Source organism: Denticeps clupeoides, unplaced genomic scaffold (assembly GCF_900700375.1).
Source record: "Denticeps clupeoides unplaced genomic scaffold, fDenClu1.1, whole genome shotgun sequence".
In the NCBI taxonomy this organism is placed as follows: domain Eukaryota; kingdom Metazoa; phylum Chordata; class Actinopteri; order Clupeiformes; family Denticipitidae; genus Denticeps; species Denticeps clupeoides.
In genome coordinates this window covers 22,926-50,088 of record NW_021629917.1, presented here as the reverse complement: position 1 = coordinate 50,088, position 27,163 = coordinate 22,926, and the positions used below count along the sequence as shown (strand labels likewise).

Here is a 27,163-nt window from a genome sequence, read left to right as displayed (position 1 = left end):
GCAGGTTAAATTTTCATTGTATCTGTGGATTGTTACACAGCCGACGTAAGAGAGGGATCGTCGCAAGGCTGCCATCCCAGTGATGATGCCTGCAGAGGGATCATAACACAGGATGGTGTCCGTGGCCTCGCCCGTCTCTCCTCGGCCCCCCAGAATGTAGATCTTTCCACCACAAACTGACATACTACAGCTTTCCTGTCAAGATACATGTGGGTAAACAAAACATCAGACACACACACCTAAATATCATTTGTAATAATAAAACCCACACATGTAAATGGTCTACAGATTTGAAATGATATTATATTATGTCACCATCATGACATTGCATCAGCATGACATTCCCTGTCTCATCATTCCCTGATCATACAGGTTGTGTCTATTTGGGTTTGAGAGCATAAATGCCCCTTTTTTGTGCCCATTTTGACTGTTTGAGGTATCATACCACCTGTATATTGTCCTGGTTATGACATATTTGGCCCCAACTGGTTTGACAAACTGTAAAAGCACATACCTGTTTGCCTTATTACCTCAGTTTATGAACATTTATTATAAAAATAATAGGAAGTTTCTTTAAAATATGCTGTGCTGACTTAAAATGCCTAATGAGTTGTCTCAATTGGAAAAGTCTTTTGTTTATAAATGTTTTATTGTAACACAAGGAAATGTTCATTAATATCATTTCTAATGTAAATTACTCCCTCTAACTCACTCAGGATAAGGTGCCAGCCCACCACAGGGCTAATATAAATTACATTTTTTTTTAATTCATTCATTTTTTTAGAGCCACTGTATTTCTCCCATGAAGCCCTGCATATGGTGTAGGGTGCATAACTGAACTGGGAATTACCAGTTTGCTAAACGTGTTAGCCACATGCATCCAGGAGTCCACTGCAGGGTCATGGCAGTAAATGGCTTTGGTCAGGCCACCGGTCACATAGATGAGGTTGTTGAAAGACACGGCGGTGATGTTGGGTTTGGCAATGGGGATGTCAGACTTCAAGGTCCAGCTGTTAGTGTCAGGGTCATAGCACTGGACCTGGGGCAGAAAGGATTGTCAGGATTCACTGCATTCTTGAACAAATCAAAAGAGCGATATGAAAGATACTCCACAAATGACATCTACTCCCTCAGCTTGTTTTCAAGCAGGTTGACTTATCCATGACTGTTAACTGGAAGCGAGACATATTTGCATCTGGCATATTGTGCAACTATTGTGTTCCCTTTTTCCTTTATTTGAAATGTTATATGTTTATTTGTGAGTGGAGTGCAGGTATTTATTGTGGTCGGGCAGATGATATCTTACTCTCTGCAAATGGGCAATGGAAATGACGGGCATGACGGGCAGCAGCAAATATATATATGTGCAAATATATATGCAAATATATATATGTGTATTTTTTTTTTTTTTTTTTTTTTTTTTTTTTTTTAACCAATGCCCTTGATGCTATCCCCACCACAATGCCACTCTGGGTAACTGCAACCAGTTACAGGCTGCTTGCATCTTTTGAATCTGCAATTTAATTGTCTTAGTGGGGGGACTGAGGTGTAGAACAAACAAATGCACACATACACCAAATGGGAATTGATATGCTGAAAAATCTGAACAAATGATGAACATTTACATATAAACGAGTCAGAAAACAATCTCCATTTGTGACCAACACCTGAAATGTAAAAATATTTTGTGCATTTTTAAGCCACCTGGCTTCACAAAAAAAAAAAAAAAACACAAGGGAATGCTCTTGAAGATAAGATAAATCAATGGATAAACCAATCTTGTGGTTTGACACATGATCTCTGGCTGATGAGCACATCATTATAAGGCTATGCTTGATGTACAAGTATTCAAAATATCCACCTTCCAGACTGTGTATGGTTGAGGTGTTTCAGAGGAACTTAAGAATGAATGCCTGCAGCATTTCCCAGGAAAAATGTAAAGCTCACACAGTGTCGTATGCCACTTACAAGGAACTGAGAGTGTATAAAGAGAGATGAAACAATTGATCATCTAGCGAACACTTTAAACTCAAGCTGCTACTTGGGAAAAAGCTTGCCAGAAAATGTGAAGATCCTCTGATATTGATGAGATATTGTATTTCAGTGCTAAAATGCATCCAGAAAGAAAGTCACAGTGCATCCATTTTCCACATTTATGTTATGAATTAAATCTTTTTTTTTCTTCAGAATTCCACACACAACACCCCATAATGACAATAATATGTAATGAGCTGTAGAACTGAGAGACAGACCTTATTGGAGAATCCATTGTTCTCAGGTACTCCACCAATGACAAACAGCTTCCCGGCACAACTGACCACAGCTGGTGAGCTGACGGCCTGTTTCATGGGGGCCACCTCAGTCCAGCGGTTGGAAAAGGAGTCGTAGCTCTCCACACTGGTTAGACGACACTGCCCATCATAGCCACCCAGCACATACACCTGCATACATGTAAGCATACACATGTATACCTGCATTTAATAACCCAAAGGTTGTGGGGAAATTACACATTATGGTAACACATTATTGCAGTCACCCTGTAGAGCCCTTGGCCAGATCACTCACTCTCTCCTATTGGGACCTGAGGCAAGACAAATGCCCCATGCTTGTGCCACAGTCTTAATTTAGGGCGTGCTAGATGATCAGATTCTATCGTGCAGATGCGAGAGGCACCTAAGAACTTCCAAACCTCCTCTCAAATTGCCCATATGTGATTATTGTGACAGCCTCAAACCTGTCCTTCACAAGTCCTACTCTTTTTTTTTTTATAAAACTGATTGTCTTCTGTTCCTCTTTCTTCAATAGTAGCAGCACTGTAAATAAAGCTACTCTGACACGTGTCTCCTAAATGGAAAGCAAACAGCTGACCTAGATTACTCCATCTGGCAGGAAATATGCAGCAAGAAGTGACACACACACACACACACCACACACAACACACACACACACACACAGACAGACAGAGCATTGGAGCCACAGAAAATCTGTTAACAAGGCCACTGCTGGGTCATCAGAAGACTTTTTTTCTAATGAGGATTCTCCACAGAAAAATTCTTGTAATTTATACCACACTTGCAAGAACAAATTGCCAACATTCTGCATGGCCACAGCAGTGAACATTTAAGCAGCTTTACAGTGGGGTAAAGAAGTATTTGGCAGCCAGTGATTGTGCAAGCTAGACGGGCTTACTGGTGGCTTATGTGTTTACATCAACATGGAATGGTGCAAGAACTGTTCATGGCTGGTGTAGTTTGGGAATGTGAGATGCAGACCTTTTTATTCACCTCAGAGTTCATAATAGGATTGTACACCCAGCGCTAATGCTAAGGAGGCGCTCTGTGTGCTGTACGCGCTATTATCGATCTGCAGAATCCACACCCTGACAAGATTTGAATCTCGAGTCAGTTCTCCATAAAGTCTATTAATATGTAGACTTTCAACGAGAGGGGATTTTCACAGAGTTAACTCAGGATAGGCTGCTGGACCAGACAACATCCCTCGAGGATGCTCAGAGAATGTGCAGAACAGCTGGCAGGTGTTCTTACCGACATCTGTAACATCTCACTGAGCAGCCCCATCGTTCCAACGTGTCTCAAGGCCACCACCATTGTCCCTGTGTCAAATAAATCTACAGTGTCGTGTCTCATTGACTACCGTCCTGTTGCACTTACACCTATCATGATGAATTGCTTCGAGAGGCTGGTCATGAAACATATGAAGACCCTTCTGCTCTCCTCCCTGAATCAACTGCAAATCGCCTTTACAGACACAGACAATGGAGCTCCTCAGGGCGGTGTGCTCAGTCCAATGCTGGTGCTGGAAGTGCAACAACTAATGGACTAATGTAAGGTCAACAATCTGTTTCTTAATCTGGACAAAACAAAAGAGATGATTGTTGACTTCAGAAGAGAACAGAGGAACCACTCTCCACTGAACTTTGATGGATCTTATGTGGAGATTGTCAAAGAACACAAAGTTAATGTATAGGAGAACCTCTCCTCTCAACACCAGCTCAACAGCCAAGAAAGCCCAGCAGCCTCTTTACTTCCTGTGAAGGCTGAGGAAAGCCCATCTCTCACCACCTTCAATAGCGTGAATATTGAGAGATTTCTGACCAGCTGCATCACTGTATGGTTTGTAACTGCACCGCACCACTCACACGCACTCTTCACCGAAGCATTTGGGCCCTCATGGCCAGACTGTCCAGAGGCCATCAAACACCTGAACACTCAGGGACTTTCCTCTTTGGACTGACAAACATTATTATTATTACATTATATTATTGCACTATTCCATTTTACACAGTGGTATTTGCACAATTTTTATTTTGCACCTTTGTTACTCATTTCACTAGTTTAGAGCTGTCTGTGTTCTTGTAATCTACACGTTTTGTTTGCCTTAAATGTAATTCTTGCACTGCCAGTCGCACACATGCACTTTATGTCAGTATGTAACTTTGTTTATATGTTACATGCAACAGTATGTACTGTCTAACAAGTATGTAGCTGAAATGACAATAAAGCTCACTTGAACTTGAATAAAATCATACAATTATAAAATGTGATTTCCTGGATTTTTTTACATTCTGTCTCTATGATTGTGTACCTATGATTAAAATGACAGACATCTTTCATCCTTTTAAGTGGGACAACTTGGACAATTGGTGGCAACCAAATACTTTTTTGCCCCACTGTATGTTCTGCTCATCTGAGTATTTGGAGGGAAAAAAAGCACTGAAAGCTGAAATTAAGAGGACAAAAGACAGAGAAATGTGCAACCTAATATGTCATTCAGCTCCCCTGTTTAAATAGTGGGACACATGCACTTTTGTCTCATTAATGAATGGATGCATTTTATAGCCTCAAGACATGACTGCTTTGTTAAGTTTTGCTGTCTCTTTGTTAACCTGGAGAGCAAAATAAAATGGAAAGAAAGACACCAGAGTAAACAGATCACTAGTGTACTCTGGAAAGGAACATAAGGAAAACAGGATTCGCAGGAACACAGCTTTAGTCCCAGTCTTGTGAGGAACTGGCCACAGGGCACAGACTAAATAATGGCAGTAGGATTCAATTACTAAAGCTACGCATTCCAGCCTCCGTGCTTATTTCATTGGTATACAATTGTCAGAATATTATATAACACATACGAATAATGCCCATACCACTGTATTCACACATACCTAGCCTATGTACTGATTTTTGCACATAGTAACAAATAACTATATGGCTATTGACCAACTGTGGCAAACATGCAGATTTAAAGAATCAGCATTTAAGTTTATTCTTTTCTTTACCTTTCCCAGAACAGCAGCCATTTTATGACACCAGCGTCCTTTGTTAAGAGAGGCCACTCTAATCCACAAGTTGAGCTGTGAGTTGTACATCCAAACGTCACGACTGTTGATGCGACCCCCTGAAACATCAAGCAAACATTGAGCAAGACACTTAACCCTAACTTGCTTCAGGGGGACTGTCCCTGTAACTTCTGATTGTAAGTTGCTCTGGATAAGGGCATCTGAAAAATGCAGTCATCTTGATCATTTGCTGAAAAAAGTATTTACGTGTTAAGGAGACACTGACCGGCTTTAATTCTGACATGGACACAGAATAGAGAGAACTGATTTATGGTGTAATGGAAATGATAGAAAGGTGTCAACATTATTTTGTTGATTGTAAAATTATTCCCCTTGATTGCACTTCATGAGCAGTTGGGATCCTGATGCTATATGCTATATATTGTCATTTTAGGGGTAAAGATTCTTGTGTTGAATCTTATTGTAAACTTAATATTTACATTTATGGCATTTTGGCTGACCTTATACACACCCCAATTCAGATATAATTGTAATATATATAACAAAATAAACATTTGTTATGCTAAGGCCAACAGTGTAACTGAGAAGGGGTAGTGAAATAATTATATGGTAAAATTATATGGTAAAATGATCACTAGAGTTCACCAAAGCACAAAATGTTTTATTGAATTCCCAGTTGTTGGAAATCTGGTTAATAATGCACAAGCCTAATATGAGATCTTGATAGAGTCCTGTTGCCTTCCAGTACACAACAGCTCCCTTCTGCTGTCTAAGGAACAGACAGAGCACAACCTAGTGTCACAAGACAAATCAGGGCCACAACAAAACCTCTGCATATCTCAAAAGTCAAAAGAGGACTATTGTGTGTGTGTGTGTGTGTGTGTGTGTGTGTGTGTGTGTGTGTGTGTATATATATATATATATATATATATAAAGTAGACAGGGACAGAGGTTTGTTGTATGTGGTCAAACAGAGACATTGGAGGATACTTGGTCCATACGCAAAGCAATACACACGTATCTGAAAAGAACGCATAAGCACATAATGATATTTCTCTGAATGTGTTGGTGACCAGAAATAATTCATTTTTAACCCTATCCCAAGGAGGGTTAACCGCTTCATTTCACAAACAGGCACAAACATGCCTACAGCCATTGTGAAGACTGCTTCACACACTTGTTATTACGGTCCATAATATTATCTTTGGTGGGAGGACGTTATGCTATTTCTACACACAGCACCCTTGCTGTGTGGTGATCACTGAGGCCTTTATTCAGCATGAAGGCAGTTGCGGCTCATGCTGATCTGTCCCGGTCAAAAGTACAGTGCGTTTCATGCTTATAACGTGATCCAGTTTCAGCTCAGTTCAGTTTTCAGGGCTGTTCCGGACATATTCCAGGCCAAACCCATATAAGTATACAGAGATTCAACCTCCAATACCTTGTTAAAAACGTCTACACTGTAAAAATCGACCTACCCATGTTCAAGTTAAAACTTGCCGAAGCAACAGACAGTTACAAGCAATTTTACAGTGCACATTCGACTATGGGCATATCTCTTTGTTCCCCTTTCCCACAATCTTTTAGCCCCATGAGCCAACCTCTGTCCTTTTACAATTAGCCTTGAAACAACGTTCCGCTGTTGTCACTGCTTTTGGTTTCAAGGCTGATTAGCTTGCTGAAAAGCTGGAGCCTTCCGGGGGTCTTGCAGTAACTGAGGACACATTGCATTACGTTGTCTTGTAAAAACTGACACAGATGATTGTTTTTAAAAGGGAGGTCTTGGTGGGTTTTGACTCATACTTAGGAAAACAAAATGCCAAAAACATGTGGAACAGATCTTAAACTCCTGGTGACAAAACCACATGTTTAAAATTGTGTTACTCAATTTTAGTTTTTGTAATGTTCAGTTGCTTGACCTGTCCTCCACATTTTACTGCATTCCCTTCTCATTTAATGATGATATTCTTCTTGGAAAAAGATTAAATAGCTCATATGTCAACACACAAAGATGAAACGCTCACCTGAGACAAGGATGTCATTCCTCAAGGCACAGACTGCATACTCAGTCTTGGTAAACTCAGGCAGCTTGGCAAGCATCCGCCACTCTCCGGTTACAGGGTCGTAACTCTCTGTGTAGGGCAGGTTGAAGCCCCCAACTCTCTCACAACCACCCATCACAACAATCACCTCAGAGAATCCTGTGGACCTGTGATAAAAAAAATCTGTGTTATGAGCTGTCATAGTCTGAATTATACAGGCCCTTGTTTCTCAAACTCTGGTACTCTGGCTCTCTTTTCGAGGTACACCAGGAGATTCTGAGATTATTGTTAATGTTGACAGCTGCTGGTTAAATGAAGTGTGCATTTTATTTTCAATATGCTCAGTGTAGTACAGCATCACTTGTGTGTGCAGCAGTGACAGCGGATAACAGTCAGTAATTAATAATATTCTTATTAGAAATAAAATTGCCTCATGTGCAAATTAGTTAAATACAGCAGGTTTGTTAATGCCAGGGATTATAACTATACTTGCAGCACTACATTTTTGGAGATGGTACTCATCATGACACATTTGAGAATCAATTACCTTTAGCTACAACATTTCAGGAAGAAACACAAAGACCCTGAATTCCTCACAATTATTCTTAAGATAGTAAACAACAAAAAAATGTCCTAAAGGCTTTTGCAATTACCAGAGGAACTTCAGGCCTTTTCTAAACAAGGGCAGGTATTGCTTCAGGCTAATGCATGTACTCACATACTACTGAATAAGGTTGCTAGAATGCAGATGCTGCCAAATGCCACAGGGCCGGCAGAACAGAGCATGGCATTTCTGTTAAACCAAGTTCCTCGTATTCACAGACAGTAAACAGACAGGTTATTACATCATGGCATTGAGTAATCATCTCTGCCAGTTACCATGAGCCATGGTTTAGAAAGAACTGTTTTTAAAATAGTATGACAGCTTGGTGTGCTCTGGCATTTTGGTTGCCTTTTAGGCATAACATTAAACCATTCCTATTCATCCATCCATTTTTTTCTGCAACTGTCTCTTTTTCATCTTTAACCACTGTAATTGGTGTCATTACAAGCTTATTACTGATAGTGTTTTATGTGCAGCTGTTGCGCTTTTGGTAACACATTTTCTCGTTAATCTGATTAAAGCTCCCTTAATACTGCGTCACCCACCATTGACCCCTAAAATTTACATTTACATTTACAGTATTTATCAGACGCCCTTATCCAGAGCGACTTACAATCAGTAGTTACAGGGACAGTCTCCCTGGAGCAACTTAGGGTTAAGTATCTTGCTCAGGGACACAATGGTAGTAAGTGGGATTCGAACCCGGGTCTTCTGGTTCATAGGCGAGTGTGTTACCCACTAGGCTACTACCACCCTGAATAACAAGAGCAGTTTTACTGAAAAGATACTTCATAGTTAAGTTAAAAACACCTGTAAACTTTTCCAAAAAAATATTGGAAAATACTGATTTTATATTCATACCTGCGAGGGCGGGTTCTGGGTGACATCATCTCATTGCCCAGCACGTGGTATCTGCGAGCTTCATGCAATAAATGGTAGCACTCAGGAGCAACCTGGATCAGCTGGTTACCTTCTACTGTCTGCACAAAATAGTTGGGGTGGAGCAGAGGCAACCTCACATGCTGCAGCAGATCCTTCAGCATGGACTTGCGCTCAGACTCCCTGTGGCACACCCAGAGCATGGCTGCCTCAAACACCATCTCCTCTTTGCCAATAGTTAGTTCATCGCTGGCCATGTACTCCTCCAGCTCCTCCTTATATAGGTCTAGAAACTCCTCATGTTGTATCACCTCCTCAAAGTTCTGAAGAGCATAGGTGCGGCAAGAGTTGGACAGCTGATTGAGGCAGTGGGTATTCGCAAAGCGACGAAAGCCCAGGCAATTACATGGGTCGAGCTGCTCCTCAAGGAACTTGGCACATGCATCGCGGAGAGTGAGGATCTGGAAGAGACTGGAGGTCTCAAAGACTGATTGAACATTGGTGGTGGTGATGCTGGCACGGCCTGTGTAGACATACTGCAGGAAAGTGTCCATGGCCTCTGCCCGGATCCCATTGATCTCCACAAGCATCTCACGGCTCTCGCGGTGGTCATTGCAGAACATTGCACGGAAGTAGCTGCTGCAGGCCGACAGCACGGCCCGGTGGCAGGGGAACTCGCGGCCCTCAACGCTGATCACCACGTCGGTGAACAGACGGCTGTCGCGGAACTCGTTGAACACCTGCAGGACACTCTCGGAGTGCGAGCTCCCCGGGTAGAAATCAAAGGAGGCTTTGTAGCCATTCAGGTGCTTGGAATCAATTTCACACACCTTGCGCTTAACAGCTGGCAACTCACGAGCCCCTGCTGACGAGCTGTCCCAGTTAACCCTCCGACCTGCTATCAACACCATGGGCTGCACTGCTCTGTCTGGATAGGGACCTAAAACCAGTGTCGTAACCTGTGGACATCAGATACAGTGAAAATGTACTTTTATATCATTCTGTAGAATTTTAACTAATGATTTTAAATACTTTCCCCCTTATGTTATTACAAGTGAACAAAACTGGTTCATAACTTGTGTATCAAGCACACTGTATGTGCCAATAACATAACATTATTACTGAATTGTTTATAATATAAAACTCAGGTGAACACAACATAGCTTATACGGGAATCATAAAAAGCCTATATTATCCATGCACTATATGTGAACATTACTAGCATGTAGCATGCAGACTAATAATAGTAATGGCAGTAATATGGTGATAAACAGAGAATATTATGTAATATACAGTATAATATATACAGTGCACACACATATATTTTACATTTGCAGCATTTATCTCATCTCATATATAACATCTCATATATATAACAATTGCATTATTATATGTGTTATATGAATGTAAATACTCATGTACTGGTTAAATATTTACTGTATGTTATGAATCCATACTCTATGAATAATTTTAGAAGGTGGAAAGTGTCACTGAACATGTTCAACTGTAGTCCATGTGCGGAATCTCATAATGTAACGCAGATTATGGGAACAATTATGAACACGGTGACAAAACACGGCCATCAACGTAACTAAGGAAGCAGCACAAAACACTCAGTAAACATTTCTGTTTTATTCTATAATATAACATAAAACAATAATTGAGTTGGTGAGTTGATTTTCAGTATTCTTACCTGGTACAGTAGTATAAAACCTTGACAGAAGGAAATCGCGTTGCAAAAAAACAGGAGACTGAAAATCCCTCAGAACGAAGCGCCCGTCGCCGAGCGGTTGAATGTGTTTGCTGGTCGTAACACACTGGTTCTTTTTAACTTCCCCCTTCCGAGAGGTCTCGGTAACGAAAACAAATTGTACCGAGATTTATGTCAGCAGAGCGCCCGCAGGCATCAGCTGAGATTGTTGTGTTCGGTAAATGTAGTTTTTCTCGAACTAGGCGCAGCGCGCACACGCAAATCTGAAAACTACATTTCCCGCAATGCACTTCAGACGTACTCCACGTGGATGGCTTCTGTTTGCAAACAAAACATGAAGGGAGACGGAGACGGCGACGAGTTTTCCATGGGGAAGTTCTCCCATCAGTTAATGAATATATTTTAAATACTTTTTGTTATCTATATTTTTCCGAAAACCAGAAAACAACTATTATTGTAACGTTAGTCTACAGATTAAGACTTTTATAAGTGAAAGTCAAGTGATTATCATTGTGAAGAGCAATCACAGCACACGGTGCACACAACGAAATATGTCCTTTGCATGTAAACCACCACCCTTAGTGACCAGTGGGCAGCCATGAAAGGCGCCCGGGGAGCAGTGTGTGGGGACGGCAAAATTAAAGTACTAAAAAAAAAAACTACTAAACTACTGCGTGTATTTTAAAAAGCGAATGAAAAACTCACAAGAGCACGTAGCCGAACGTTTGACCCGTACAAACAGTCAGTTGTAGTGTAACTATTACTTTAGTTGCAGTGGACCCTCTATACCAGCAGATCAACACTTCCTCTAGAGGATCAACGCTGGTTCCGCCTTAATACACGTGCGCCCTCTGCTGTTGACGTAATGCACCGACGGAATAGTGACGACAGTGAAGAGAATGACTTAAAAGCATGAATAGATTATTATTTTATTGGCAGTAATTATTATATTGTCATAAACAGCATACTTATTTAGAGATAGGAATGAGCCTTAGTCGTGCTCATGGAACATAATGCAGCAGTAGTACACACTTCAGAATATACAGAATGTTTTTGTTGATCAAAATATTTTTACAGCAAACTTGCATTTCTGTTGTTAAAAGAATGTATTATAAAAAAGGCATTAAAACGTCACATGAATAACTTCTACAATGTTACATTAAAGAAGGCTGTTGATCCTTAAAATCTTATTAATCCCATATTTTGACTGGGTAAAACAGTTAGGATAATGTACATCAAATTTACATCTGGATTACATCATTGGGGCTACTGAAGATGAGTTTTTCACTCTGAAGAAAGCTAAAAGCGCTACACGCAGATCCCTGTACCTCAGCCCATACAAGTAGGGGGCCAAGACCTTGGGCAGCACAAGCAACACATTACAGACCACCAGCGAGACCCAGAGGTTAGCACGTAGGTTTAGAACTCTGCTGCGACAGTACAGCAGCAGCTCAATGATCAGAACCAGCATAGGGCAAAACGAGAGAAAGAGGTGAAGGTAGTGGATGAGCAGCGTGCCCCTGGCACGAGTTGACCGCTGCCCTCTCCACACCCCTGACTGTAGTGTGAGCATATAGAGTGCAAAATAACCCAAGAACACCAGCACAAGAATGACCAGGATCCCCGCCACAGCCAGGAGCATCGACACCTGCAAAGGCAGAGAGTGGCTGACGGTGAGCACCAAGAACAGTGGCAGGGAGCAGATATGGAGGGAGCACGGCCCAACAGAATGCTGCCATATAAATACCCCCACACATGCCAAGGGGAACCCCACAGACATTCCCCAGATAGCAGCAATGGCATACCAGGTCCTGGAGACTGGCCAGAGAGTTAGATAGCGGAGTGGTGCAAGCACTGCCAATGAGGTATCAAGCACCATAGCTTTGGCACTAAGGATGTCTACAATGTGAAGGACGCCCAGCAGGAAGAGCAGAAAGGCACAGGTCCAGTCAGACATGAGCACACCAGCTGCATTCAGACAAGTGCTCAAAAAGTAGAGCGATACAAACAGCAGGTCACTGAGCAAGGCATTGGCCAACAGCAGGTAGCGTGTCTGTTGCCGCAGTTGAAGTCTCCCCAAAATTTGGGCCAGGATGACAGGCGTGACAAGGGAAACAGCTAGAAAACCCAGTACAGGGCAAACCTGCAGTGCCCCCATGTGTCGCGGAGGAAGAAACACCAGCCATTCATGGGTGAAGAGCTCCATCTTGCTTTGAGAGGCATTGGGGTTCATCAACATCACGCTGTGTTCCTCCGCAAACCCAGAGCCGTTGTACCAGGTCCCAAATAAGCACAGCAAAGACATGAGGAGATCTTCTCCTTCTCCCATAGTGGTCAGACTACTGACTGGTATCCTATATTTGTGTCCTGTCTGGTCAGAATGGAGAAGCGACAAGACCGCTTCAGCACGCCTGGCTGGCAGTCGCTTTGTGTGCTGAAGCAGGTGACACACAAACAGTAAAGTAATCATCTGAGCATAGACAGATGCATTGATTATCTCCTTGGAGACTATCGTGTGGATAAATATTTCTTAACTGTGAGAATTGACCAATGTCCTTTGTACAAACACATTTCCGTTGCCTGTATATATGCATGTATAGATGAAAGAATCATTAACAGTACACAGAAAATTGCTAAAAGTTATACTCTACCTACAAAATTATTAGAATTATGGATAAATATGAAAACAAACAAAACAAGGATTTAACATTTTGAATTCTCAAAGAAGTTTTTCTGATCATTTTAATTATCATTCTCACCATTTAAATGGATCCTCCATCTATGTAAGCACAACCATTGGGAAAATACATGGAATCAGAACCACAATGAAGCCCTTCAAAATAAATCTGAAAACAGATAAACAACCAAACATTTCCAAAGGGCTGTGATGAAAGTACTTTGGTTAAAATGTCTTTTAGTACAAAACCAGATTTTTTTTACTTCACATTCTGTTGGTTAGTTGAGACATTAGATTCTTTACATTTTACATTTACATTTACAGCATTTATCAGACGCCCTTATCCAGAGCGACTTACAATCAGTAGTTACAGGGACAGTCTCCCTGGAGCAACTTAGGGTTAAGTGTCTTGCTCAGGGACACAACGGTAGTACGTGGGATTCGAACCCGGATCTTCTGGTTCATAGGCAAGTGTGTTAGCCACTAGGCTACTACCTAGTTCTACATACATTCTTAAATGTATGTACATAATCCTGAAAAATGTGCCTTTACACAACATACCCTAATGATATCATCGTTTAAGAAGTGATCTTTCTGCTGTACCCATATAATTTTAATAAATCTAATTGAAATAATAATTAAATCTATAAAACCCTGGTTATATGCAAAAAGACCACTTTCTATACTTTTTAATTTAATTTGCTAATGTTGCACGCTAACCTGACTGAGACGCTGTCTCCTCCACAGCACAGTTGTAAGTTTGTGGTAGATTTCTCTGTACCGCAGCCCATACAAGAAGGGTGAACTGGCCCGTGGCAGCAGCATGAGCATGCTCATATTGGACATGGTGATCCACATGCTGACCTCCTGGCTCACCATGTTATTCTGGAACAGCCCCAGCTCCACTGTGAAGACCAGGGCAGGGCTGAAGTAGAGCAGAAGCATGACACAGTGGGCCAGAAGCGTGAGCCGTGCGCGTGAGTACCTCTGCTGCCAGATCCCTGAGGTCCTGGTGACCACATAGAGACGGACGTAACAGTAAAGGATGAGGAGGAAGCAGCATATCACTCCAATGGCGAAGTACAAGTGCACCCCCACTGTTGTTGTGTCCAAGCCCAAGGACCCCAAAGACAACAGTACCAAGCAGAGTGGCAGCTGATGGGGTGCTTGGACCCCCACTGCTTCCATCACAATGACCAGGGAGATTGGGTACATGGACGCCATCAGCCAGATCCCCACCATAATTTTAAGAGTCCTGGATGGTGGGAGCAATTTGTTGTATTTCAGGGGCCATCGCACTGCCACATATGTATCAACCACCATGAAAGTGATGGTGAGTATGGTGCAGCAGTAGGCTGTGATCATGCCTGCGATGACCAGCTCACACACTATGCGCAGCACAGTCACACCTAGTAACGCACAGATGACTATGGCTAGGTTGAGGCAGAGGAACACCATATCTGCCATTAATGTGTTGGCGAGGAGGAGGTAGCGAGTTTCTTGACGCAGGTTTGCAAGCAGAAGATACAGATCAAGATGGGGTTGACAGCAGGTGGTGACAGTGAGGAAGATTGCAGGGATGAAGAGAGCTCCATGTGTCGGCTGTGCATGGTGTCCAGCCATATCTTGAGATGTTAAAATGGTGGTCATCTCTACTGTCTCAGGTGGGCTTCATACAAAAGACAAGATGCTGGCATATATAAAAGCAACTTCTGTACCCTAAACAAGAAGACCCTTTGAGTAAAATAAGTGTGAGGTGAACACCAATCAGAAATTTCACAGAAAATGTATGAAAAATAATGAGAATGGTCTAATGCTTGTGGTCAGTCTATTAGTGTCTTGGCTCGGTAAACATATGACAAACATTAGATCAATATGTCAAGGATTAAAATTAATTAAGCCTTAATTAAAAGCAATCTTTCCATGGAATCAATTCAGCATGTTATCAATGAGCATTAGCTGATAATTAGTGATAATAGCCTTATTATAAAGACCACACATGCTGATCGGTTCTAACCTCTTTCAATGTTGATGAGTGTGAGATAATGAAATGAAATTTTATGGCTGTATAAAAAGTCATGTCTAAGGCTAATTAATGACCAGGCTATTTATAAAAACATCAACCTTTAATGGTCAACAGACCACAGACTTCAGAATTCAACTGTGTCTAGCCTGACAACGAGAACGACAAGGCAAGGTTTACCTGTAGTTTACAAAGCAATGCTTTGCATACAGCAGCCCTATAATTCTACAGTTATCCTAGGCTAAAAATAAATAAATAAAAAACTATTTGTGAGCTGGGGAAAAGAAAAACAAGTAAAATTTCTGATTCTATTAAACACAGATAATAAGACAGTCCACCACAAATAAACATCAGGGTAAAAGGTCAGCTGAAAAAAATCTATACATTTGAGAAATCGATTCCTGCCAGCCACTCCCAATCTCATTTCATTCAGCAACCCAAGCAATAGCGAGGCTTCTTACCTGAACCTCAGCGTAAGTGAGCCTCGTGTGTGGCAGTCATCTGTTTCACCATTAGCTTAATGGTTTTTTAAATCAATATACCACGCAACTGACTTCACCAGCAGTCTTTATCACTAGATGCACATTCTGTTGACTCATTTAAGATAATGCAGGATGTTATAACACAAAGCTCTTCCCCATAAACCATGGTTACGCTGCATCTCACCTCAGTTTGCCTCCAACTCCTTCCTTCCCACACAACACTCCCTTCGGTGGGCAACACAAATAAAACCGACACTGTGAGTGTTATTGTCCCCTGAACAGCCCTGATAAGAACAACTCATATCCGGAAAGGATGACTGACACAAGCTGTAAATGACTTTCCATATGCCACAGGTGTCCCTTACGCATGTCACAGCTGTGTTGTTTGGTTGGTGCACTTTAAGTTTAACAGTGATTCAAAGATCCATGTAAATGAAAAAAAAAAAAAGATTGCAACAGTCTACAAATAAATGTGTATAGAGTAAAGACAGTAAAGTCTTTGGTTTCTCAATAGTTCAAAAACCCACTTCTGTAGAGACACTTCGTGAACACATCACATGATTGCCACACCATGCCAATTGAGTGGCAGCTATGTGACTATTTTTTTTCTAGGACAAATTTTACATCCGTGTTACAGAACACAAGATGTAAACCAAACACTAATTAATTATGTTAATTTTATGTATATAATGATCAACACAGAGTTTAGATATATTTAAATAAATTTAAAGGCTTAATGTTTATGGCTCGTGTATTGATGATGGGTAATGGTTAATAATGTCAACATATTTTTATGGAACAGAATTGGGCTCAAAATCGAACCTTGTGGAACTTATAATTGAGGAAAATACAAATCCATTCTGATAATGTTTAAGGTAAAGAACACAACTACCATGACAAAAAATGTTTATTTATTTTGTGACTGTGAATAGTATGAATAAGATTTGAATATTTCAACATTATTTATTTGACTATTGACCAAAGACCAACAGTCTTTATCAAGTCCAACACATCATCTTTTCCTTCTCCTATTGTATCCAATCTGTCCAAGATTCCCTTTGTCATCTTCCTCTTCCCCTTCACTATACTGAGGATCCTCTGTTTCTGCCTCTTTGCGTTCCCTACAAAAAATATCAAACTCCTCTTTTGTAGCCTTGGCAACCTCTGTCAGGAACATCTCTTCTGGGACACCAAGAAAATCTTTGAGTTTGGGGTTAATTATGAGGGTCTGACCCTTCTTGTTGGGTGTCTGATAGAGTCCCCTGTGCTCCAAGAAGCAGTGTCTGGAGCGCAGCTCATCCAGGCTCACCCGGAACAATTTGGCTTTCACCATATCAGCCTGTTTCGCCCCCATACGGAAGTAAGCATACTGTGCAAGAAAAACATGGAAGGAAAAGTTATACAATAGCATAGTACTGTACTGTACTGTACAGGAGTGATCAACACTGCACTGTGCTCTACTGAATTTACTAACATTCCATACCTGAACCTTATATTCTAAGTCTCCAACATTGTGTTCTACTATCTCTGGGGTATCACGAAGGATGTCTGTGACCTGCTGTGCAGTAAAGACGCATTTGTCTCGCAGGAAGTGAGACAAAGCATTTACTTTTTTGACAGGAACATTGAGGATTTGTGGGTAGAAGCTTACAACCCGCTGAATGCTACCTGTGCAATACAGATATAGAAAGGGTTAGCATTACATATCATTAAAAATATTAACATTTTCAGGGGGGGGATTTTTCTTTTCCACACCTTCTATGAGTCCTAGTTTCCACAGATTTTCTATTCTTTGCTGCACTTGATCCCCCTTCAGAGAGTACAGTGCAGGATTTCGGTCAAGTATCTTCACAATAGTGGAGTGATTGAGGCCCAATACCATCAATGCTGTCAATACAGAAGTACCCATCTTGCTTTGTGTTGTATTGAATGTGCTATACAAATGCTCTGCCTGCGTTTCAGTGAAGCCCATTTCAAGCAGAGAATGCAAATCCAGCTGACCACTGCACCGGTGTGCAGTGTACAATTGTCTGTCCAGTTGTGGCGCTGAATGTGGCACATGTGCAGAGAAGAATTCTCTGTGGATCACCAGGTGCCTTGTATTGTGTCTTCCATGAGGTGGAAAGGGAAAAAAGGTTGTTGCTCTCAAGCTCCATCGAAAGACCTACGAAGGAAAAGAGAGCAAATCTCTTGAATTTAAATGCATAGTCAATTAAAATGATGATAAATGTATAAAAGATATGGTACAACCATCAAATAACCACAATAATTAGATAGACATACAAATAAATATATGTTCAAATACACCATTTCAGTTTTAGAATTAGTGCCTGGTTTCATTATAATTACAATGCATTATGCGTCACTGCTCATTTCAGTGTATTTGATGATATAGATTTGAATATTTTAATTTACTTTATCAAGCTTGAAATATTCCTCCATAGCCAACAGCGGTCCTGGCCTGAATCTACATTCTACCCAACTAAATTACTGACGACCAATGTGACCGTCCCTCTATTTAAACAGTCAGTCCTAAATAAAATGTTTAACATTATAGTCCTGTTCCAAAATGACGACGCGCTCACACGCACCGTACCGCCCACTCCCTGAACCTTCAACCCGACACCGGCAACCTATATAGACGTGCAATGTTACAACAGAAAAAGAAAAAAAAATCCGATTAGTGCAGATACCACACTAAAACCTTACAGACACAGACCTGTCTGCAGCAACTCAGGAAACCCATGTTGGTCCGACGTGTAAATATGTCCCCCGGACTCAATGAACGTCGTATTTCAGTTCCTCCTGTCGACGCGTAAGAAGAACGTGAACACATACTGCAGTGTTTCTCTTCTTTTATTTCAGCTCAAAAAGGTATTAAACACGAAATAAAAAAAACACTACAAAAAGCAACTTATTTCTGATTAGTAAAATAAACTAGCTGGACAATTGTCATTATAAAACTTTTATTTATCTGAAATAAATATCTTAAAATAATTAAAACATTTTGTGTATATATAAATAAAAACTTAAAAATGCAAATTAAATTGCAAACTTAAAAGCAGCTGTTAAACTCATTTTTTTTCCTTCTTAGCAAAACAGTCATTTAGGAACATAATTCCTTTTAAACAAACAGCAAGCTTGGTCAATACCAAATGGATTAACAGGATTATAGTTTTGCGGTTTAACATTTCTGGAATCTGGACGTAAAACAAACATTTTCTTCAACCTGAGGCATAAATCTGTAATATTCTAGGACTGCTTTTAACATGACTCTAGTAAAACCCTTACCTTACTCATCCCTTCACTAGGGTCCATTACAGGGTTAAGTGTATACAACTATTCCTTCTTAAAAATACATTTTTATGATTAAAAAGGGGACTGAAAAAAGACTGGCTGCTTCAGGAAAGTATACTAAATTCAATCCAGGCTCTAGTCTGATTCAAAAATAGCTTGATGAAACACCAGTCACACAAATAGTGTCTACTCAATAAGCAGGTACTTTTGAAGCTCTTCTTCTAAGGCAGCCAGGGACATCCTCTCTTCCTCTTCATCTTCTTCCTCTACTGGAGAATCACTTGACCTTAGGCAGCCCTTTGTGTCTAGATAGAGCACATCTCCTTGATTTATCCCTGTACTAACATGTTGATGATTTTGAGATTCCAAGTCTAAAAGTGAGAGAAGTGAATGGTTTAAAATCACACATTATGCCAAACCACTGCAGGATGACCAAGCTGTTCTCTACTCACCGTGGCTGCTGGGAAATACCTCCCTCCAGTTGTATTCCCTGAGGTTAATGGGCTGGCGAATCCAGGGCTCCAGCACCAGCTCCTCCAGTGTGATCCTCATGCCAGGCTGTGGGTGCAGCAGGCCATGCAGTAGACCATCTAACTCTGTACAGGAGGAAAGTTATCTGCATTAGTATCAGTGTTTTGTATTTAAAAAACTGTAAATGTAAATGAGTGACCTCATACCAGAAGACACTGGGTATGGGGGCTTGAGTTTAGCTTCCAAAGTCTCTTCAACATTGCCAAAAGGGTTTCACCAAAAATCAGAGTGTATAGCAATACCCCTAGAGACCACATCTCCAGCTCAGGACCTTCATACCTGCAAGCATCAAAATCTCAATCATACTCAGGTCAAGGGCAGACTTCTCATGCTTCATTACAAGTTTCATTTAGTTCTGTTCCTTTGTACATATATACATATATATATATATAAATAAAACTTACGGGTTGCCCTCCAGAACCTCTGGAGAACAATACTCCAGTGTGCCACAGAAGACATAGAATAGCTTTCCTTGTTCCATTACATGTGGCTGAGCCAAAGTCAATCAGCCTGATGTGGAAACTCTGATCGATTATGATATTCTCATCTTTAATGTCTCTATGTAATATTCCTCTGTTTCGCAGGGTAACTCACTGCTGCCACCAGCTGTCAAAAGAGAATCTGCATGTAATTGACTATTCATAGAGTCTGTAATGGGCATGGTACTCGAGGAACCATTTTCACCTGTCTGAAGATATAGCTGGCAAGCAGGCTCATCAAGGTGTGGCTGCTTTTCAATAAACTCAAACAAGTCCATGCCATTGCCATGCTTCTCCATAACCATCTGGAAAAACAGCTCATTATCAAAGACCTCCAACACCTGGAAACAGAACCAGACAATATTAAAAGGGCAACATACAAAACATACACACTGCTATTGATCCTACTTCTATTTGTTTGTATACACCCTCTGCTTCACCTTTAAGGAATCAAACTCACTTTAACAATGTTCCGATGGTCCAGTCGGGTCAGGATGGCAATCTCTTGACTCACTCTACCCATGTCAGGGTCATCCACCCAACTGTCTTTTACTATAACGGGACTTCTTATGAACTTCACCACAACCTTTGGACAATTCAATTGGAATCAGTGCAGCAGTCTTATAATACATACTTGATACAGCAAGTAGTGGCATAAAAAAAAAAAAAAAAAAAACTTAAATATGTGTATGAATAAAGTCTACATTGGTGCACTGAGCTATTTTGAAGTATACTGACCTCTTTGCCATCAGTCCTCCTGTAGGCCTGCCATACAAAGCCGAAAGCTCCCTTTCCCACAGCCCGTTGTGGCCGATACTCCTCATCAAACTGACCCTCACAGGCACGAGAATGCTCCAGGTCCAGAGTAGAGTGCAACATGTTCCCTTTGTCCGCCTCCTGACTTCGCTGCACCATTTCAGAAGAGGAAAATATAAAGATCTCTCCAGGGTGTGCAAACAACCAGATTAATAAGGCTTCCTACTAAAGAAAATGCATGCCATGTTGCCGGACCTCTCGGAGACTACAGCAAGAGGAGTCCTGCGGCAAAGAGGCACTTTCACTTTGATCTTGGGGGCTCAAGAGTGCCCCTTGATGCCGAATCATGCCAAGGTTTCCTGTCAGCCAGATGGAGAATAGAACACGCTTTCCTGTGAGGAGCACTTTATCAATCTTGCATTTGATCTCTGAAGAAAGAACACAGTGTGATCAGCTAAAGCTCTGTTCTTTTACAGAATTGTTACATTAAAGACTATAATTTGTTTTGTGTGTTTTATGCTCCTTGTTCAATAAATATTGTATTGTATTAATTACAATACATTCATTTGCAAATCTTGCAATAAAACCCCAACATGCAAGGAATAAACTAATACCTAAAGGAGTTCCATCTTTATGGTAGCAGTTTCCCTCAAACGTTCCTTCCCGAATCTCAGGTGCAGAATGGGACTCTGCTCCATTTGGTTGTGACCTCTTTGGCGTGGAGGTTGTTGGAATGCCCCCTGATAACTGAAGGTCATTGCTAACATGCTGGTGCACTAAAGCAGGCACTTTATGACCTTCAAAAGTCATTCCTTTCCGCTGCTGCGATGGTATTTTCTCTCGCACCCCTCTCCTGACTGCTGAGGTTCAGTCTCAGAATCAGACTCCACCATGTAAGGAAGAAGGAGTACGGAGGAGCTCAGCTGTATCACAGGATGTCTGGGAAAGGGTCAGAGCCAGGGCACAAGGGAGCTCCAGACTTAGATTGAGGTCCGCCATGGCTCGAGTGACCACATCTCCATTTGAGTTTGATGTCCAGGAGGCAACTGACAGAGTCAGCAACTGGAGGAATGCGTGTGTCCTTCTTGTCCACATGCCCCATTTCTCACAGAACCAGATGAAGATCGACTACTAAGGGAGATGACTTCAAAACTGGAGTCCTGTAGGACTGCAGAAGCTTCAATGGACACACCACATGGTACATTAGGACCTTGCTGACCTTCAGTGATGGTGTAATGGCTGACTGATGATTTGATTTGACAGTACCTTTTGCCCTTGATCTGTGGACAGCTGCCTTTTTTGTTGTTGACATGGGATTGTAAGTTCCCCAAACTTCCTGAGACTCTACCAGAGCAAAAGTTTGAAGAAGGGCATTGGTAGAATCTGAAACCACACACTGGTTGCACTGGGGCGGCTATCTCTGCTGCTTGTTCGCAGAGTTCTGCAGTGTCCTCAAGCCTAAGAAAACAGAAATAAACCACTCTGTTCTATGGTATTATCTTCTATTCAGAGACAAAGCAGTAACAAGCATGAAAACACACCTATCCAGAGGAGTAGAAGTGACAACAGGAGAGGCCAGAATGGAGGGACAGTACCATGGGTCTCGAGCCCTGCACTGGTTCCAGTAAAAATCTTGCCCTTCCAGAACGGCTTCTTCTCTGTACAGCTTGCTGCACAATTACCATATCTCCAGCAATAACTGTGTTTGGGTCTGTAGAAAATTACATATGGGCAGAAAAACAAAATAAAATTAAATTTCCTAATTCTGTTGATATATATTGTTCTATATTATTCATTCCAAACTGTACAATCACTTTCATTCCATAAATACACTAACAAGACAATTCATTGTGTAATTTACTCTACTGTATAATGTATTGTACTGTATGGTGTTGCTTGAGAGACACAAACACATCAGAACCAAATTCCTTGTGTATGTGCTAATAAACATGATCGGATTTCAATTTGTTCATGTTCATGAAATCCTCTTTTTCTGACCAACACTACCTTGAGTGGAGGTAGAATGATGGGATACTGTACTTCCTGGGGCAGAGTTACCATGACTAGAGCACCTACACAACTCTAGAGCAACAGAAGAAAGAAGAAAATTAGGTTCTATAAATCAATACAATACTAAACTCATGTTACAAAAAACATTGTATGATGAGTTAGAAAGGAAAGGCAGAAATTATAAATAAATTATTTACCAGCATTATTAATGCAGGGTTGGGAAGTGTCCTCCTCAGAATTGGGGGGTACAAGTCTGGCACTGTGGTCAAAACAACTAATCCAGTCATAGAAAGCTGGCATCAAGAAAAGTGATTCCTGCATACAAAATGAAGGCATACCTGAAGTAACCAATTGGAGGAAATAAAATCCCTTAAAAGTGTAACACCACATCTGATTAATTATATATATTGTATGTACCTTCCACATAGTTCAGATTGGTCATATCCAAACATTAGCAATGCAAAGTAGGTGTGCTAATGCTATTAATGGACCCCATCAGGACGAAGTGTTAGAAGCCTGTGACTGGTGCAAACATCCAGAACATTGCCAGAATAAAGCAGCGCAGACTTCAGAGTGGTGGGTGATCATTCTCTGACTGTGCTCTGGAAGCAAAAGTTGTTAATGATTAAAGTTAAACTGAAAGTTTAACGAAGGTTCAGTAAGACTAATCAAATTAAAAGCAATGTTACCTGGAGCAAAGAGAAGAGAAGAGTTGGGCCCTGATGGTAGCGAAGACCCCATCAGACTGTTCGAGGTGTGCTCATTATTGGATTGGCATCTCCTGTAAGTGAGCAGTCACTGAGATCATCAGGTTATGGTCTCATTTTGTGCTCTGTATAGGTTTCCCACAAGCCACTGCCTCCCTGCAGCTTTATTACAGAGAGGAAGAGAAGTGCCTTTTCTTCCCTGGGCCTGCAGTCTCTGCCACACGGAGTATCTGAGAAAAGGAAAAAAATGTAATAAATTTAGTTATTCATTGTCAGCCAACCAAGCAGCAAAAAAAAAAAAAAAAAACACCAGATAAACTTAAAACAAAATAACATTTTGGGTCACTGCTGAAGGAAACAGAAATGTCACTTTTTAGAAGACTGACCTTGGGCAGTGCTGAGAGTGAAGGGGATGTGCAGCATTGGCATTAGCTCCTTGATTAAACAGCCCAGTTAAGTCCTCTGTGTGCCCATAGCCATGGAGATGGCAAAAGCAAGGTCACAGGACACAATAATCCCCTGAATAACAAATCAGATGATAAAGCTCTGAGCTGCACTGGAGTATGATCTTTGAGCTAAACAAAATCGCAAAGGATCTCACATCTTCAGAAAAGGTGACATGAGCGGATAACTTCTCTACACGCTGCCAGCACAACACCACAGACATTCTGGTCACATGTCAGGGAGCTGATCCATACGGACACAGGAAGCTCTTCCCCAGACCTGCTCACTGAATCAACCTGCAGTACACACACATGCAGAGTAATAATACCAATTCATTCATTACAGTTAACTACAAACTAATTTAACAGGAAAGTTGTTTTGACCACTTGTACCACTTTTGCTGATATTGTGACAGGATTTCCATCCACATCCAAAAACTGCCCAAGCAAACCATACTCCGGACACAGACGGCTTTTCAGGATACAGGACAGCTTCATGCCAACCAGCTCACTACAGCTGTAACCAAACAACTTGGCTGCCTGTTCATTTGCAGTCCAATATCTGCAGAAAGTGTGAATACATCTCTCTCTTCAGGAACGATACACGTTTTTCGAAACACAGACACAAAGTGTTCAAAGCGGCTTTACCTCAACACTTTTACGATCCACCGTGAATACGGACAAGTTATGATTGTGCGCCAAGAGGATGTCGGCCATAACAGGGTTGTCAGTTGCCAACTGTTCCAGCAATGTATTCTCTAACAAGCTTGAGCTTAACACAGCAGGCATGGATGGACGATTCAAGTCATTTCTGTTGGAAATATGCATTTTGCTCATTGCTGTGCTACTCCCAGATGGGAGGACCTGTCTAGAGCAGAAAAGTGAAAACCTTTTGTTTTTTTTACTGAACCACTTAACCTGATAAAACACAATGCTAACTTATAAACTCACAGGAAATATGTGCATTTGCATTCAGGAAATGAAGGCATCTCTAGTACTAGAGTCATCAGGGGTAAGAGAACAATGCCCATCTCTGGTAATGCGGTCTCTTCAATCTCCGACTGTTCAACGACATGTTTCATTACCTGTTGAGTTCAACACACCTGCATGAATAAATTTAGAGGAAACGTTACAGCAACTAGACAACAAAGTGTCTCCGTGAAGGATGGCCAATGGGCTTTTGACAATAACTTTAATTTCAACAATAGTTACCTCAAATATTAAAATGACACGAAACGCTGTATATAATATATGTGAAGTATATGATCTAAAGCAAAATTTAATTTAAGCCATGAATCAACAACTCACCTGCAAAGGTTTCGTGAGCCCGCAGGCGTCTGCCGTTGGCTAGGAAACCAACAGAGCTTTAGCTTTAGCCTTCAGGCTAGGCGCTTAGCACGCTAACTCTGACTCCAAGTTTAAGAAGTATTTATGAACCTTTTAGAATTATTTTATAAGAAAATTGCGGGGTTTAAGACGCCAAAACCCAAAATTAACTCCAAACGTGTCCGACGCGTCCCTATAGCAGCGGCATAGTTTTTTAACTTCGGTAACGACTGCATGTTGTCAATGAAAAGAAAGAATCGACCTCATTATTTGTCTTCTTCGGCGAAAGTCGCTGCGCGGAAACTTTGTAAAACCGCGGTCGTTTCTGATTGGTGAGTCCCTGGAACAATTCCCTTCGATTGTCAAAGCGGACAAATGGGAAAGAGGTTTTGAAAAACTGACAGGGTGTTTGTCCAATAAGCAAAGAGATGGGCGTGCTTAACTGAAAAAAAACCCCGCGTGTGTGAGACTTTTGAGTCTCTTGAAATGAATCACTATTTACATCAGGCATGTTCATGCCATCTTTAATCATTTTAGACGGTATTTGGTCGTGTTTTTGAAGGGTCATTTGTTTATTTCTTTACTTTCGAAGCTTTTATATATGTATCACAAAGACGGAGCGGGTGGAACCGATCATAAATGTTACGGAAACGAATGACCTTCATATCATAAAGTAATGATAAAGTATTATGTCCTTGTCATGAATATGGATATGAATTCGACCACTAGTGAAAGACTGTATGAACTTTGTACGAACCTCTGATGGTCTGAAAACACTATTAACATGCAAAAGAATTTACTTAAGTTTGGACACACCTTTTCATTCAATTTGTTTTCTTTATTTTCATGACCATTTACATTGGTAGATTCTCACTGAAGGCCTCAAAACTATGAAATGAACACATGTGGAGTTATGTACTTAACAAAAAGTGGAGACCTGGCCTCCACAGTCACCGGACCTGAACCCAATCCAGATGGTTTGGGGTGAGCTGGACCGCAGAGTGAAGGCAAAGGGGCCAACAAGTGCTAAACACCTCTGGGAACTCCTTCAAGACTGTTGGAAACCATTTCAGGTTGACGACCTCTTGAAGCTCATCGAGAGAATGCCAAGAGTGCACAAAGAAGTAATCAGAGTAAAGGGCGGCTATTTTGAAAGAAGAAACTAGAATATAAAACATGTTTTCAGTTATTTCACCTTTTTTTGTTAAGTACAGAACTCCACATGTGTTCATTCATAGTTTTGATGCCTTCAGGGATAATATACCAATGTAAATGGTCATGAAAATAAAGAAAACACATTGAATGAAAAGGTGTGTCCAAACTTTTGGCCCTGTACTCTGCGTGTGTGTGTGTGTGTGTGTGTGTGTGTGTGTATTAACACATAAAGAAAAACGACTATTTTCCTGGGAACATTTGTTTAATTTTTTAAAAACAAAATATTTCCTATAGTTTACTATCATATCATACTGTTGTACTTTAATCTTACTGATTTACAGCTTTGTAAACAATATAACATTTGCATTTATTTGCATTTCAGGCGTGGAGCCACACCCCCAAGCAAAACACATGCATACACTTTTGATCCCTGTTCCCCGCGATCAAACACCGAAAAAAAAATTGTGCTTTGCATTTTAAATTCAGCAGTTCACAATAAGAGGGAAGCTAACTTCACCTTAGCCATTCTTAGGTAACCAAATAACAGTCCCCAGAGAGATGGTGCAGAGCCTCAGGAACAGCAAATAGGTCAGCACAGGATATTTGGGGAGTAAATGTTCTCTGACTACACAGGGGTGACATTGCACTGTACATGCCCAAAGAGAAATTATGCCTGTTTTTAATTTATAGTCACCGAAGACCATTTTGAAGACGATAAACATGA

The 27,163-nt window shown here is 41.0% G+C and overlaps 4 protein-coding genes and 1 pseudogene across 4 annotated transcripts; all 5 read right to left on the bottom strand.

Annotated features, from left to right (window-relative positions):
* Positions 1–6: 6 nt before the first annotated feature.
* On the bottom strand, positions 7–9,753 carry LOC114777223 (kelch-like protein 24; the record flags this gene model as incomplete). The annotated part of the gene is made up of 6 exons (XM_028966948.1): positions 8,825–9,753; positions 7,342–7,526; positions 5,297–5,415; positions 2,253–2,441; positions 851–1,039; positions 7–195 (listed from the first exon to the last, which is right to left on the bottom strand). Coding segments are annotated over exons 1-6 (1,800 nt in total), but the record flags the coding sequence as incomplete, so codon positions are not given.
* Positions 9,754–11,805: 2,052 nt separating this feature from the next.
* Positions 11,806–12,882, bottom strand: LOC114777226 (probable G-protein coupled receptor 148). Its single transcript, XM_028966952.1, has one exon. It carries the CDS (start codon positions 12,880–12,882, stop codon positions 11,806–11,808), a length of 1,077 nt encoding a protein of 358 aa, XP_028822785.1.
* Positions 12,883–13,932: 1,050 nt separating this feature from the next.
* Positions 13,933–14,880, bottom strand: LOC114777225 (probable G-protein coupled receptor 148). The gene has a single exon (XM_028966950.1). It carries the CDS (start codon positions 14,878–14,880, stop codon positions 13,933–13,935), a length of 948 nt encoding a protein of 315 aa, XP_028822783.1.
* A 1,779-nt stretch (positions 14,881–16,659) lies between these two features.
* On the bottom strand, positions 16,660–18,501 carry LOC114777224 (transcription termination factor 4, mitochondrial-like). The gene is made up of 4 exons (XM_028966949.1): positions 18,455–18,501; positions 17,491–17,899; positions 17,219–17,403; positions 16,660–17,104 (listed from the first exon to the last, which is right to left on the bottom strand). The coding sequence occupies exons 1-4, from the start codon at positions 18,479–18,481 to the stop codon at positions 16,748–16,750; spliced, it is 978 nt and encodes a 325-aa protein (XP_028822782.1). The 5' UTR covers positions 18,482–18,501; the 3' UTR covers positions 16,660–16,747.
* A 180-nt stretch (positions 18,502–18,681) lies between these two features.
* On the bottom strand, positions 18,682–25,040 carry LOC114777221 (PAS domain-containing serine/threonine-protein kinase-like; annotated as a pseudogene).
* Between the last annotated feature and the right edge of the window lie 2,123 nt (positions 25,041–27,163).